This window comes from Trachurus japonicus, chromosome 13 (genome assembly GCF_045865225.1).
Source record: "Trachurus japonicus isolate A0001 chromosome 13, Traja_1.0".
Lineage (NCBI taxonomy): Eukaryota > Metazoa > Chordata > Actinopteri > Carangiformes > Carangidae > Trachurus > Trachurus japonicus.
The window spans coordinates 19,253,695-19,268,828 of record NC_140919.1 but is presented as its reverse complement, the minus strand read 5'-3'; the positions used below and the strand labels follow the sequence as shown (position 1 = coordinate 19,268,828).

Sequence of the window (15,134 nt, the reverse complement as noted above, 5' to 3'; positions counted from 1 at the left end):
ATGGATAAACCCTCATAGATTGATCTCCACTATCTGATCAGAGAGGGAAATGGCTGATCATGTGACTGGCTGCGCCATTTGTTTATTGACAAACTGACCGTGTCAGATAATCCATGCTCTCAAAGCCACAGTGGGGAGACAGAGAGCAGTAATGCATTGACAGCCCATCCACACATCCACACAATACAGAAATGCACACACATAAAACATGGTGCAAAACAGAAACAAATAGACATAAAAAAAACCTAAGAAAGATCAATTTACCTATTTACTCTAACTTTCATTTCATTAAATGGGAAAAGTGAGAACTGCAATTAACCCATAGGGTGCACATGATGCTTGATGTTTCTGACTTAGAAAGAAGTGTGGATTAAAGACAGGCAGTGGTGGTACCAAGTTAAATGCCTGATCAAAAGAGTGTCAGCAAAATGAAAAATATCAAAAATGGCATAAAGCTCAACTGCTGCAAACATGGGACAGGGATGCACAACAGAAAACCAGCTCACTAGGAGGCCCGAGTAAATTTAATATCATGCGGAAAACACACCGGCAGCAGACATCCCTCTGCGCGCACACAGAACAGACACTAAACAGACTGCCAACATTGACTAAAACATAGAAGCTGGGCAGGGAGGGAGAGTGAAAGACAAGGACAGGCGATGATGATGGCAAAAAAAGAAGCACCCACCCTGCAAAGAACAGATATCATGTTCAATACGAGGTCCACTCAAAAAGTGATACAGTGAAATACAGATGGCCTGTGTGCCGGTCACGTGTGCCATGAATAAAAGAACAAAGTACAGCACGTGCTGACATTAAAGCACTCATTTAAAAAAGCCCCTCTATTTCCTGTTTCTGCTGCAGCGAGCAGGATGAAAATAGACCGAGGTTTCTTTTTCAACAATCCTCTAACACACACACACATACACATACATACCCATAATTACTAAACAAAGCAGAGTGAGAGGGAGGAGAAGAGAGGGAGAGAGAGGTGGTGGTGCAGAGTGGAGTTGGGATTATGTCTGTTAATCTACAGTGAGATAAAGAAAAGAGACCTGCAGCTGTGGAAGGAAAGTCAGTCTAGCACCTGAGGAGTTTACAGCAACAACCTGCTTTTTTCTGAATGAGTGTCTACATCTTTCTTAGAATGGTGAGATCAAAGCTATTCTGACATTCAGAGAAAAAGTTTATACAATGAAGATCAGTCTCAATACAAATATCCTGTCACTGTTAATATTAGTCATAATTTAAAAAACAGTTTGACACTCTCCTGCTCTCCTGTTTTCACACCATATGTACAGAAATAGGCTGTTATATACTGACCCTATTAGGCAGATGGGGTCAATCACATGTGACCAATTCACCAATGCATCATAAATTCATTCATTCAACTTTCCTCACTTGTGCGAGATTCCTTTATTTATCAGACTTAGAATTATTCTGTTTATTCACAGCTGTGCTCTGTTTCCATTTAATGCATGGAGCTAACACCACTAAACATATATTAACACAAAGCTTCCACTTTAGAAGAGTGATCCTGTTGCACTGAGGTCTACAGAGATGAATCTGGTCAGCTGTTACTGAGGTACTCGTACCACGTTCAGGTACTGACACCGATACCAGGAGAGAAAAAGTCAGATTGGGGCATCCCTGATAATAAACACTGTGCACTGAAAGCAACATGTGACCATTCACAAAGTGCTACAGTATACTGTCACAAATGTATGATACAATTTCAATCATGCCAGACAAGTAAAACATACAAACCAAAATTAAATAAACTCTATATGTCTTTATTTAGGCGCAAACAATGTCTCAAAAATGCAGTGTGGCCAAGTGCAATATCCCCCTTGTGAGAATGCTATGTTAAAATCAGCATTCACACTTTACCTTTAATAAGTTCCACTGAGATTCATTGACTATAGCTGTGTAGCTGCTGGGGCAATTTTGAAGAGACTGTTATTTTCTTTTAAGGGATAATTAAAGGGTAAGAAACGTTTATTTGACACAAGGAGTCACAGCTGTGGCATTCACCATCATAAATACAAAGGTTGTGCTCTAATAAGAACCCAGTAACTCTATCTGAATTGATGTTATTAGCTACTTCATGACAAATGCAGATTAATCAGAAAAAAATTATCTCTTATAAAGCAATAATTAGCAAATCTTTGTTGGCCACCAAAGAGGCAGAGGACATCTTTGGAGCTGAAGCTCTTATGTTCTACATTTATGACTCATCACATCCACGACCGCAAGCTCCTCCAACACACAGCCACTCCATTCAGAAAAAATGATGTCATGACACAGAAAGATCAGGTTATGCTGATCTCTGAGGATCTACTCCACATGCAGTAGTGTGCAGTTCACATTTAAGCTGCTACTGTATCACTGCGCTGCTGACACCGCTGTCTGGGGTCAAATATGTCAAGGAGTAGATGAAGGGGAGCTTTGATATGTACATTTTTAAAGACTCCTTGGTTTTGTTTTTGTTTTTAATCATATTTTTTTTTACATTTACAGTCCACAAATCTACCGCATATATGGGGAAAAAAAGTACTTTGGCTGTGATAAACAATAATTTCGTTATTCCATATTGTTCTCAAAACATTTCCACACCCACCATCTCTCCGTGTTCTTAATTACATAACTATACAATGCCAACTCAGTCGTCACACCATTATGAAATAGCTCCATATGACCTCATCATCAGTGAGCGTGAGAGACTGTGGCGTGGAAAACCAACATGGTCGGATAATATGCTGTCGCTCAGGGGGGTTGTTCACTGTTGGTAACATTCAAACGCAAAATCTCCGCGGGTGGAAGAATAACCGCATCTGTGTCCTCATGCTCAGTCCTCAGAGGAACTTTTGTTTAACCTTTATTCGAGCAGGCAAGTTTATTAAAAACACAGCTGCTGCATGGACGATGCCGTCTAAAAGGTGTCCACCTTCATTCTGCTGCTTAGTATTTCAGCTTTTCTCCTCAGTGGTCTCAGTGAAGCAAAGGCTTGAAGGTGGAGTGAGGAAAGCTATTTTTATAATGAAGGGCTCTGGGCTGTAGAGCAGTGATGGGAGAAGAAGGGATTGGGGGGGGTATCGACTGACCCCACCCAGGCAAACCTTCCATCTAGTCAGTCAGGGCTGTTGCCACAGAGACGACCCTGCCATCATCGAAGCCGGGAGTGGTCCATCCTGCTGCTTCAGGGCCACATGTGGACCTTGCCTGCTGTTTTCAGTCAGACACACAGATGCATTCAGGGGGACACAATGTTACGCCCCACAGCAGTGCACACACACACACACACAACACACACACGCACTAACTTCACATTTGCTTACCAGTGGTTGCTATGCCATTACCACGCACAAGGCCCTCAAGGACGGCTCTTGAGTTATTTTGAGCCTCACAAATGATCCACGTCACTCACGGTGACAAAGCAACAATCACCCAGCGAGGTCTTAGACTTTCAAACACCTCAACTTTGCATTGATGAAATCTGCAAAGCTAATGTCATGAATCACAATGAGGCCCCACTGTTTTTTTCCGCCCAACATTCAGCCCACACTCTAGATGAAAACCAGAAACCTTAGATTGCATCAACAGTGTTAAATATTACAGAGGAGAAGATTGTCCTCTAGCGGCCTCGGGAACAACAAACATCACCTCCGTCTTATGTAACCCCAACAGATACAGATACCATTCAGGCTTATGATAATTACCATTCATTACTGACCAGCCTTAAGTCAACCCTCGGTGCCTGACACTCATAAAACATCAAGGCCGGTGACTAAACTTCTGAGGGAATGATTAATTGATTGTCTGATTGATTGAGTGATCCCTTTCAGTAGGATTTAGAGGGACTCATTGAACCCCAGAGCAGGACACTGCTCAGCACTCACCACTGCTGCCAAAGTGCCTTCAAGTGCCTTATATTAGAGGCGCGGGCAGCTATCCACCCTCAAACCAATAAGTCATGTCTGTCACCAGCCCAGAGGAGGGTACTGCTGGTTGAGCAGATGTTGACATATGTCTCGATGACTCTTATAGACATGTTTTATTAGTAGCCTTATTTCCGTGATGCACCCCATCTCTCTTATGTTTACCCCCCCCGCCCCCCAACTCACTCCTCTCACTCTAAAAACTCAGGTTTATGTGAATTACTAAATCATTAAACCATAACACAAAATATGAACAATCTAAAAAATGTAAATAAAAATTAAAAATCCACAATGATATTGATTTAAATTTGTGTTGTAATGAAAATCTCATGCCAATTCAAAACACAGATTGACTCAAGTACCACATCAGTATCTAGAAATGTACGTCATGTAAAAGAGATGTCACTTATCTGTACTTTACAGTGTCAGTGATTAAAACTGAAAATTAGAGACAGGATCCTGACAACTGCAGGGTACATATGTACTGTTGAGTAATAGTTATTATTTGTTGGACAGCTAATAAAAACATTTCTTTTATTCATTTGAAGGGGCTACTCCACGACTGAGAGAAGAAAGAACGAATGCAGGACTTTTTGTCCATAGTATGCATGAAGCTCTAAGACCAACACCACAGGTGTTTTGTAATGAATGTGTCCAAGACCTCATCAGGTATATTATGTTACTTTCTTGTCACAGCTCAATTACAGCCACAGAAAACTTCTGTTATCAAAGGATAAATAGAACTCATCGCAACTAAAACACTTTACCAGCAGACATTCAACACAGACGTTTATTCAGCTACAGTACAAATCTCAGCAGTTACACCCCAGACAACATTTTGGCCATATTTGAACCAAAATGACTGTAGTATCACATAACCTGTCCTTCTACAGAGGACAATGCTGACAGTGTGTCAGTAAGTGATGCTGCAGCATTTTTGTTCCTGGATGTCACACATAGTGAAATCTGAGGAACAGGAAGAAATGAAGAGGAGCTGGGTCGACTAGTGGGGATCTATACAGTATACATCCAGCCACACTGGAACAGCTCCCTCTCTTGGCACGTCTGAGTACGGCATTTTATAGATTCGTTTACAACAACTTGCATATTGGGAGTGTAAGCAGAGTATGAAGGATGGTAAAATGCAACCTATTGTTTATTTTGTGTTAATAACATGAAGCACATCTGAGCTGCCAAGTAATACCACTGCAGGTGTGTGGAGTGTCTTTTGATGAATGAGTTTGATCCTACCTTTGAGGTTTCCATATCAGTTTCTTCCACTTCTTTTGCTTGGCCTATCAGTGAAGGTAGAGAAGAGTAAGAGAGGTTTTGGTAAAAAATCTCTTCTTTATTTTTCATGACGTCAATGTCTTGATGACGGTATTGATGCTTCAGGTCGGCAGCAGTTTCAGGACACCCCTAAACTAAACAAACACAATCAAAATGGACTGTACTCTTACTGTAGTAATCTTTTATCTTGGGTCCTCGCCAGCGGCTGAGCTTTTTATTTTATATTGTCTCTAGTAGGCTCATATAGATGTATATAGATTATATATTTTTTTCATGGTGCAGAATGAGAGCACAGTTTTCCTTGAGACTGTCAGTCGTCTCTCTGTGAGGTTGTTTATTGACCACTTCAGTTCAAATGACGAGCCCTAAAGTGGCGGTAAATATGTTGTGACATTTCGGTGTTTGTTTTATTCCAATCCAGACAATTTGATAATTAAAAACAAATGTTTGGGACTGAACACTTCACACCAAATTACAATTTCACACGAATTTGTGTGTGTTTGTGTCTACATGTATAAAGTACAGCAATGGATAATTGGGACTGCAGAGCGCAGCCCTTTCACTATAATCGTTACTGCCGCCAGTGACTCAATACAGAGCGCCCACATGTACCATGAATCACTGTGATCACAGACCCTCAACCACTCCTCCATCTATTCAATCAATTCATTTTTGCTGTGGCACCTGATAATACATTTGCCTCTGCAGTCAGAGCAATTTCTTCCTACTCTTTTACCCCTGACCGAGCTTTCCAGCACTTACTGAGATGTTTCTTTTGGCTGTGCAGCACCTTCTACAAAAGTCATGTCTGTCAGATGGGTAATCAAGTTTAATATTTTTCTCACTGAGAGAGAGGGAGAAACCCAAAAGCTGATGTATTTCCTGTTGCAGCTAAAGGACATGCAGCTAATGTTGCGGCATGTTGCTGCTTGACAGAGGCAAAATAAATGCACAGTGTCTTAATCGTTGACAGTGAGACGATAAAAGTGGATGTGCAACACTGACCCTGGACGCTTTGCTCCATCGCAAATGTAAGATGCAGAGGAACAGAGAGAGAGAGGGTAAGAATATTCCACTGGCCCTTTGTGAGCAGCTAGAGGGGAAATCAATCATGTCTGTGACGAAGGAAGGCAATTCAGAAGAGAGATTACAGGTTACACCACTTGATTTATGAAACCTGAAAATGGATCCCCCTATTTAAGATGGATATGTTTAAGTAAGGAAAGCTTGGGCAGCAAATTGCATCCGATTGTTGTTTGGAGTTTAGCATTCTCAACAGCTATGCGCAGCTAAAGCTCTGGATGGATCTGCAGAACTATTGTGTTGGTAATTTCTCCGTGACAGATGGATCTCCACCTACAACATATTTAAGGTTGATCCCTGTGGATATGTATCAGGATAAGAGTGATTATTTGCAGAGAGAGAGAGAGCAAGCGCGTGAAAAAAAAAGCATTAAATGTTGGCCTGCTGTGGTGGGGATAGAAGACTTTTAGCGTGATCAGCGGGATTGATTTGCTGATGAACATATGTGAATTACCCTGTGAGTCACCAGAGGCCCCGTGATTAGTCAGCACTGAAGGACTGCTGAATGCAGACACGTGGCTCACTTGGATGGATATGGTATGAGCTATAGGTTGATGCGTAAAACCTGGTTATACATTTTGGCTGGCTCAGGCCTCCGTATCTCTACGGTAACCCAACTCCTCATCTTTACCCTAATACTGTATCTGCCTCAGTTTACTGTGTTTAGTTGTACAGTGGACTGAATGAGACACGTCTTCATTATCTCAAATTTCCTGAGAAACTAATACTCTGCACATAAGACTGAATCTTAACTGGGCTTTGGACAACTGACAAAATGGATCGGTTTCAATTTCAGCTCCAACTGTTGAACAGATTCGGGCAGAGCCGTCTCTAAAAATGATCACTGAAAGACAACGGCGGGTCTATATATAGTTTTCATGGCATATGTGCATGGCATACTTCTTTGTGCAACTGCACAGTGAGGCAGATGTCTCCTCAGCATGAAAACAAGACCTTTCACAAAAACAGCAAGTGGGCGTGTCAGTGACAGACAGATTGTCTACAGACAAGGGGACCACTTAATGAATCACCTCCAGTAAGGACTGTCAACAGCTGCCCCCCCCCCCCCCAAAAAAAAAACAAAACAAAAAAAACAGGCTGTGATATAAGAACAACTACACTGGATCAATAAGGAATTAGCTCAAGTCTTACCAATAACTTTATGTTTGTGTATTATTTTCTTTTTGATTGAAATTGAATGATGTGTACAGAAGAACAACACTATTCCACTGTGTTCTAGCATTTTGCTAATACTGATATTTGATTGAAAATATTCAGCTCTGACAAATTTAAATGATTAAAGTTTGAATTAATTTCAGTTTAATCTTTTAATAGAAGTGTTGCAGTCATAAGCCACAAATAATCAGTAATATTTTAATAGTGTACCTACAATAACATTTTATTTATTTATTTATTTTTACAATTATTGATTGATTATATAATTTTCCTTTAACTTTCTACAATTTGGTAGAAGTGTGTCTAGTCTAAATGAGCCTTTTATCAATTTTCTGTTGTAGCATCACGGATAAATATTGGAATATTCTGCATAAAGAGCGAGAACATGAGGAGCTTTCTAAAATGACAGCGTTAACACGTAACACAAATTAATAATAACTAATTGGTGAATTTAATTAACAAACATATTTACAACCTGCACTTTACTTGTATGAATGTGTGTGGCGCAATGTGTCCTTTCTATTGACCAACAGACTCTTGAGCCATTTACTTATTTTCATTTAAGCTATTGAACTATTTATTCATTGTATGATAATCAAAGTAACGTAAGTGTGCTTCGGTTACTGGCCTCTCTTTCGATCGTCATTTATTTAAGGACTGAAGGGATAGTTATGTGAAGGTAACACACCATTACCCGCTGGAAGTATTTATCACAGGGAGCGAACCCTAAAGCAGCCACAGGACTGCCCTGTATCCCCACTGACAGGCACAGTAAATCTAACAAAATTGCCCCTAATGAACCAGGGGAGCAGAGATCACAGTAGAGATTTAAGAGGCCTACAAGCCATCTGGAATAGCCCTTCTACACCACTGTGTGTAGGTGTGACATGCAGTCATTTATTCCGCCGACCCTCCTGCATTCACCAGGTTTCGGTAAATGCATGTGCATATTTATCATGTTTGCCACATTGCTGACAAAAAGTTATTTTAACCAGCCTGAAATTAATGAGCCCCGCCCCATCTAGGAGGACAAAAATATGGAATACCTAATGCAGGCAATGAGGTGCATTGCTGCTTTTCTTACTGAATGGTCATATACTATGATCGCATAAGCCTATATATGTGTATTAAATAGTAAACCATGACATATATCTTTCACATTAGCTTGAAATTGTAATAGGTTTGTTTGAATCTTTCCATGCTAAATTTCTTAAAGCAAGTTAAAGAAAGACATTAATGTAACTGACATTTAAAAACCTGCTGTGGACAGAGAGAGAAAGAGAGAGAAAGAGAGAGGGAACAGATGCTTATTCTCAGCAAAGGTCAAACAGAAAAGGGTACAGCTGCTGAACAATACCAGGGTCGTCTACGTCATCTGACGTGGAGAGTAGCGACAATAGCACTTAATTCAGTAGATCATCATATATGATAATGATCAGTAGCATAGGAAGCCATGGATTAGAGTAGCGCATATTTTAGTTGCATAATATAAGAAATAACTAAGATCCAGATATAGCTATAACAGGTGAGTTGAATTTTCATCACAATCTTGTAATCTTCAGACGCTTCAAATATAAACATAGGTTATGGATGACAAAAGTTATATTTCATATTCATTTTATTCACCTCAATGTCTGCATGTAAGCTAATATGCCGTTGACTGAGCTACAAGATGAGAATGTATCAGACCTGACCTTATGTTTGTGCATGGTGAACAGGCAGACACCATCCTGGCCTCTCTCCTGGCTCTCATGGCCTCTCTCCAATCACTGTCCCGCTGTTTCGTTGTCAGACTGTCACTTGTCCAGCATGGTCAGTCATCATCGCCAAGTCTCACAAAATCCCTCTTCTTTACTCCTCTCTCACACAGCACATCCAAAAAAATCAGTCAGAGGAAAAACAATGTCATCACCTCGGACAAAGTTGCAAAGAGAGGTGATACAGACAACAGTTGGTAATCTATACTGCCTGATCGGAAGCCACAGGATGTTCAGGCTGACCAGATGCCACTATCCTGATACAAATCTGACTGAGCCCACAATTCCTTGCAGCTGTTGTCAAACCACCATCTTTCCTCGCTGCAACACAGCGAGTTCGAGTTTTTTCTGTCCAGGAGGTTCGCAGCCTCGCTTCCTATCGTATCACCTCAAATCTGCTTCGCTGAGCCATGCATGAGCAGTTGTACGAGGGAGGATGGGTCAAAGATGTGAGCCCTCTGATTGGCTGGCCAGCCATGGTGTGTGTGTGGGAAGGTCCCTTTGGTAGGCTCACTAAGAACGGCTATGCTCGATAAGGGTGGTCCTTCACCTCCTTTTCTGCTCTCCCTGCTTCAGCCTCCCTTCCCTTGCGCTGCTTTCCGTCACTTTCTCCATCTCTCCTCCTCCTCCTCCTCCTCCTCCTCCTCCTCTCTCTGCCTCCGTTGTCTGCGCTGCAAGCTGCAGGCGTGCGTCCGTGATGCTCGACCGAAGCATCACGACATCTTTGTGACTGTGAGCTGCATTAGTGACATGGTGGCTGCACACACACAAATGCACGCATGAATACGGGGAAGGGCAGGCTGCTACGTCATGAAGTCATCCTATCTTGCAGACATAACACCCCGGCAAAGTCCGTGACCCAAATTCACCAAGCAACACACACACACACACACACACATCACTGGCAGCATCATCATAACCATTCGTATGTAGCATTAATAATGTGTGCAGCTGGAGTAGCTGCAGGAATTATTAGAGGAGATTACCCTGAGATACCACTAATGAATCCAGAATAAGATTAAACAGAAAACAACGATGCTGCATATGAAATCTTGTAAGGAAAATTCATTAAAAAATAAAAAATATATGACATTAAATAAAATAAAAAAGGACAAAAAACATACTTTGAACCATTCCAGGAAGAAGCTGTGTTTGGGAATAGCAAACTGTTCATTAATAATGTGGCTCATAATTGAAGTTTTTAAATATTAATAATATCTTTTGTCAGCACAAAGTGAAGAATGCATGAGCATGACTAAATTAGAACAATTATGAGGTAAAGTTTTGAGCTGATTATTATGGATGTTCAATAATGTTCTCAGTTCAAAAATCAATTTCTGACAACAAGTTATCAGTTGTCTAAACTATTGACAGAATTGACTTTCCTTTTCCTTGTTCGAAAGTCATCCAGAACAAGAAACTGGGCTCTCATGTTATTTCCGAGTATCATTTACCCAATATGTTTGGATCCATGCTCTTCTGAGGCTATGTAAAGAGTGAGATCAGATTATGCTGACTTCCATCACTGGAAGCAAATGCCTCACACCACAGACGATGATCGATAATCCAGCAACTGAGACAAGGCAAGAGCAACGCGGGCATTAGAACATGGACACAAAGGCAGAAAGTACAATGCTGGACTGTTGAGTTGAGAAATGTGACAGTAACTGATCAGGTTACTGGTTTATTCTGATACTGAGATCCTCTCAACTGCCTCTTAGTCCGTCAGCAGTAGACGGATCAGAGCCTCTTTCTGCCTTCCAGACGCATTGACAGCAACTGAGTCAAGCTCCTCTTTACAACATGCAAGGTATACAGAGTTTCCAAATGCACTTGCACCGTGCCCACTTTATCCAGCCAGAGGGCTTTTTGCATGCATTATTTACAGCTTTATAAAAAAAACTACGTATTGATCTTGTGAAGTTTGTGTGATTCAAGACCACTTAGGAAATACCTGCAATGAGGTTACAAAGGCTACAGAAACAAAACAAGAGATGCGCTTTGATAGAGGCAAGACAGGGCATGATTTAATATGCCTTCAATATTTCATCAATATGAAACTGGATGTCAAGTATTATTTTTGGTAGTGTATAATGGAGCTCCTAATGTCCTTGAATATCTCTAAAGAAATACCTTCAACTGCCTGGCTATTGTATCAACAGCTCAACTATTTTATAAATACTAAAACTCACTATCTTCTCATTCCAGTGGGGGAAAAAAAGGGTTTTGCTAAATGGTAGAACATTAACTGGCCTGGTCCCAAAAAAGAAGCAGTTCCTCATTCTGACTGATTTATTATCAGACTGGTTAAAAAAACATTAGCAAGTGCACTATTCTTTTTATATGTGTGACTAATGAAGCTAATCCTTTAAAAACTTAAAGAGCTGAAAAAAGTTAGTTAATACAGACAAACTTTCAAGCCAGTGAAGTGCAAGAGCAGCTCATCTTTAATTTAATAACACATCCCCGCATTAGCACTCATTAATTATGCTTGGAATATAAATGGTGACAACACAAGGCAACATCACTTGGTCTAATGGCTGACCTTCTGCCACATATCACACTCAACACAGAGAATAAACTCATCCTGCAACAGGAACCACACAGAATATAACTTAAAGGTGCAAGAACATTGCACAAAACCAAAAATGACTAAAATGATTGTCGAGCAAACTTGTGTATTTTATCCATCTAATAAGGGAGTGAAGAGACGTAAAAGTTACTACAGCTTACTGTAAACCATTTGAAAATGATGGGTGACCTCATGTGGATAGTTCTTGGCTGAATAAACTACCTGTTGGTTATATGTTGGAATACAGATACGCATTGTAGTTACCGTGGTTCATCCCGCGCCTCACTCAACTTGCATGACTAACCACTCAAAGCATAACAAACCAGACGCACACATACCAGAGCATGCACATCAAAACACAGCGTCTCACTCAGCTCAGAAAATGTGCCAGACAAACTCCACTTCTCCTGACCAGCAGAGCACACAGCACACACTCACACACACATTTAGCACAGACACACACCCGCCCAAAAAAACAAAGCACTTGGTCACGGCTTCATAACAGGCCGTGATCATTACATTTCACAGCTGAAATTCAATAATAAACACTAAGTTTCGAGTTACCCACACAACATTTGGGGAAATTCTATTACTCCATTTATGCACACATGATGGAAAAACATGCATGCATCTTGTGTATTAAATGAAGATATCATTACAGTAGGTAAAACAAATATTAAAAATCCCTTATTTATTCCTTTAGTAAATTCTGTAGCATACTGTGCTGGTAATAAAGGGGAGGTTGAGTAACAGTTCAAGTTCCAGCTCCGACACAATTTAAATATGAACCATGCAACATGGACATAAACCTACCACCAGGTAGATGCCCTAAAGGTTTTGTAAATCCAGTGTATGGAATGTAATGCTAAACAAAAGCTGTGTTATAAACTGTATGTACTCCATCACCAAGTTAAGCATGGTGGACCAGCTATTCATTAAATTCCCTGGTCCACTTCTCACGTGATGCACCACAGACTACAAACATCATTACCTATCACTCACCTTTTCAGCCTGTGCCTTGAACCCCTTTACTTCACAACTGGCACAGTGTCTCTTGTGACAGCAAAGCCTTCACACCCTGAAGAACACAGTGTCTGGGCCCAGAGTGTGTGTCCACACTGCTGACCTGCCACCAGCTGGCTAGCTAAAAGACCAAAAGCTCCACAATGGTTTCCAACTCACAAAGCCCTGTTTTGGTCTGATGTTGATGTTGTCCAATAAAAGCAAACAATGGCATTCCATGGCTTGCAACTGTATTCACTGCTGGCCTCTCCAAATGTAAAGCGCATTCAGACACCTTGGTTGGCGGACAAAGCCGCAAATCTGTGTCACATGCAGAGTGGGCGGGCCGGGGCAGGTGGGGTGACAGCAAGGCCAGTCCTGCTGCGTCTCTCCACCAACATACGACGCATGTTCACACCTCTGTAGGTAAAGGACCAGTGTGCAATAGGAGCCAGACAGCAGACTTACCTGATTTTGTCGGCTGCACTGTCAGACCTGGTAAGAGGAAGAGAAAAGAGAGAATTCAGTCATGAGGCGCTGCATCCTCTGCCAGTCATTTTGAAATTCAGTATGTTCATTTTCACTACACCAGAACTTCAAATACTACTAAAAGCTGTATATTCCATCTATACTGTATGTAGGATACAAATTATTAACTAGCATATAACACATACTGACATACCATTATAAAGCCATAGGGAGACATTTTGTAGTATTAATCAACTCTAACACAACTTATAGGTCTATAAAGCATCTATAGTTCATGCATAACATTATCGGGTTTTACTACTGTATATTCAGTATAAATACTTTTACATCACCCAGTCAATGAATATAATAATATTTGTGTATAATTACATTATACATCGTTATGTGTGAAAAAACATAGAATTCTGTTAATCAGTGAAATCATTACCTGTTCATATTGTAGCAACAGATTTTGATAGGACTTATTTTATCAACATAAATTATAAACATGAATAAACTCCTTAAAATGTTATACACCTGTTTACAGTTACAATGCAGTGTTACATACAGGTATGTGTTTTTACCTGCTAATACCCGAGGTAAAGTGGGGGGTTGCAGTGTCACATGCTTGCAAAAGGCAGCCAAGTACGAAATATTGCAGCTTCATCATGGTCGCATACAGTAGATAGACAGTCAATGCTATAAATTAACCCAGTGATGGCTTGTCTCTCAAAGTGTAATCCTGATTCACAATTCACAATCATGTGCTGCGTCATCTTCACTGATGAGTCATATTACACTGACTTGGCAAAGTCACGCTGTGATATTACATAACACTCTGCAGTCATAGCGGAGGATGCAAATGAAAGAAAATGGCAGCAAATAAGAAAATGTGCCCTCAGCCCCCCCCACCCCCCACGATCCAACGCGGATGCCCAGATAATCTGGCAGAGGCAGCTAAAAAAAACGTAGCTAGTGGCACACATTAGCCGACAGCTTGCTGTCACTTCCCCCGAAAATGCAGCTGCACACAGCGCACGGAGCAAACTGCAGCTCACAAGGCAAACAGACAGACGCGCAAATGATGAGAGCAAAAACAAGACTGACAGACATGGAGATGGAAAGACAGGCAGAGTTTTTTGGGGGGATGCAGCAGTACATCCTCCAGGCAGAAAAGCAGCTGTTTTTTTTTTTACCTGCAGAGGAGACATGACATTCCGTGCCCTCTAAAGCCGGCTACAGAACGCTGCTCTCCCTGCAGCTGCTGCAGATGCCCCTCACTAGCTATCACCAGCACAGCAAAGAGAAGAGCAGCGAGAAATCCCATAGGTTTGACAGGCACTGTTCCTAATTCGAGCGAATGGAGGCACTGAGGGAAACGAGTGCGCGGGAGGCAGAGCCAGAGCCAGAGAGAGGAACATGCAGGACAGAGAGAAAGAGTAGAGGTGGTAGCGAAAAGATGCACAGAGCTGAAGGCAACGACAGCTCAGTGGGAGGTTATTATGAAGATAGACAAAGAGGATTCCTACATATTCACTGTTTCAGAATTGTCTATGATTAGTGCCTTTTTGCAATTAACTTTTGCTCAATTAAAAAAACAACAACAATAGTTTATTTTCTGAGCAGCCAGCAACTATTTAAGCATATAGGAATAAATCACTGACTGCATTATATCTAAGATACACTATGTAATGTTTGACATTATCAAATGCTTCAAATGAGTTGGTGTTTTCTTAAATTCTGCCTATGTTCTTTTTCAGAAGGCTTCAGTTATTTAAAACAACTTTAAATGCCCCTATAGACCTATACATTGTCAATTTGAATACCTGTACCAACAAAGGAAATATG

The 15,134-nt window shown here is 41.0% G+C and overlaps 1 protein-coding gene across 17 annotated transcripts in view; it reads right to left on the bottom strand.

The window, feature by feature from the left end:
- The window catches only part of gramd1bb (GRAM domain containing 1Bb), a 97,764-nt gene that overhangs the window by 45,364 nt on the left and 37,266 nt on the right, over positions 1-15,134 (bottom strand). For 12 of the 17 annotated variants that reach the window (XM_085795166.1, XM_085795189.1, XM_085795155.1 and 9 more), the window contains one exon: positions 13,287-13,313. The exons of 1 other annotated variant lie outside the window; for it this stretch is intronic. In XM_085795166.1, the coding sequence (XP_085651292.1) occupies positions 13,287-13,313 (27 nt within the window). Of the gene's footprint in view, positions 1-5,189; positions 5,234-9,181; positions 9,657-13,286; positions 13,314-15,134 lie in introns of those variants that run through there. 4 more of the 17 variants (XM_085795171.1, XM_085795176.1, XM_085795182.1 and 1 more) reach the window with 3 other exon arrangements.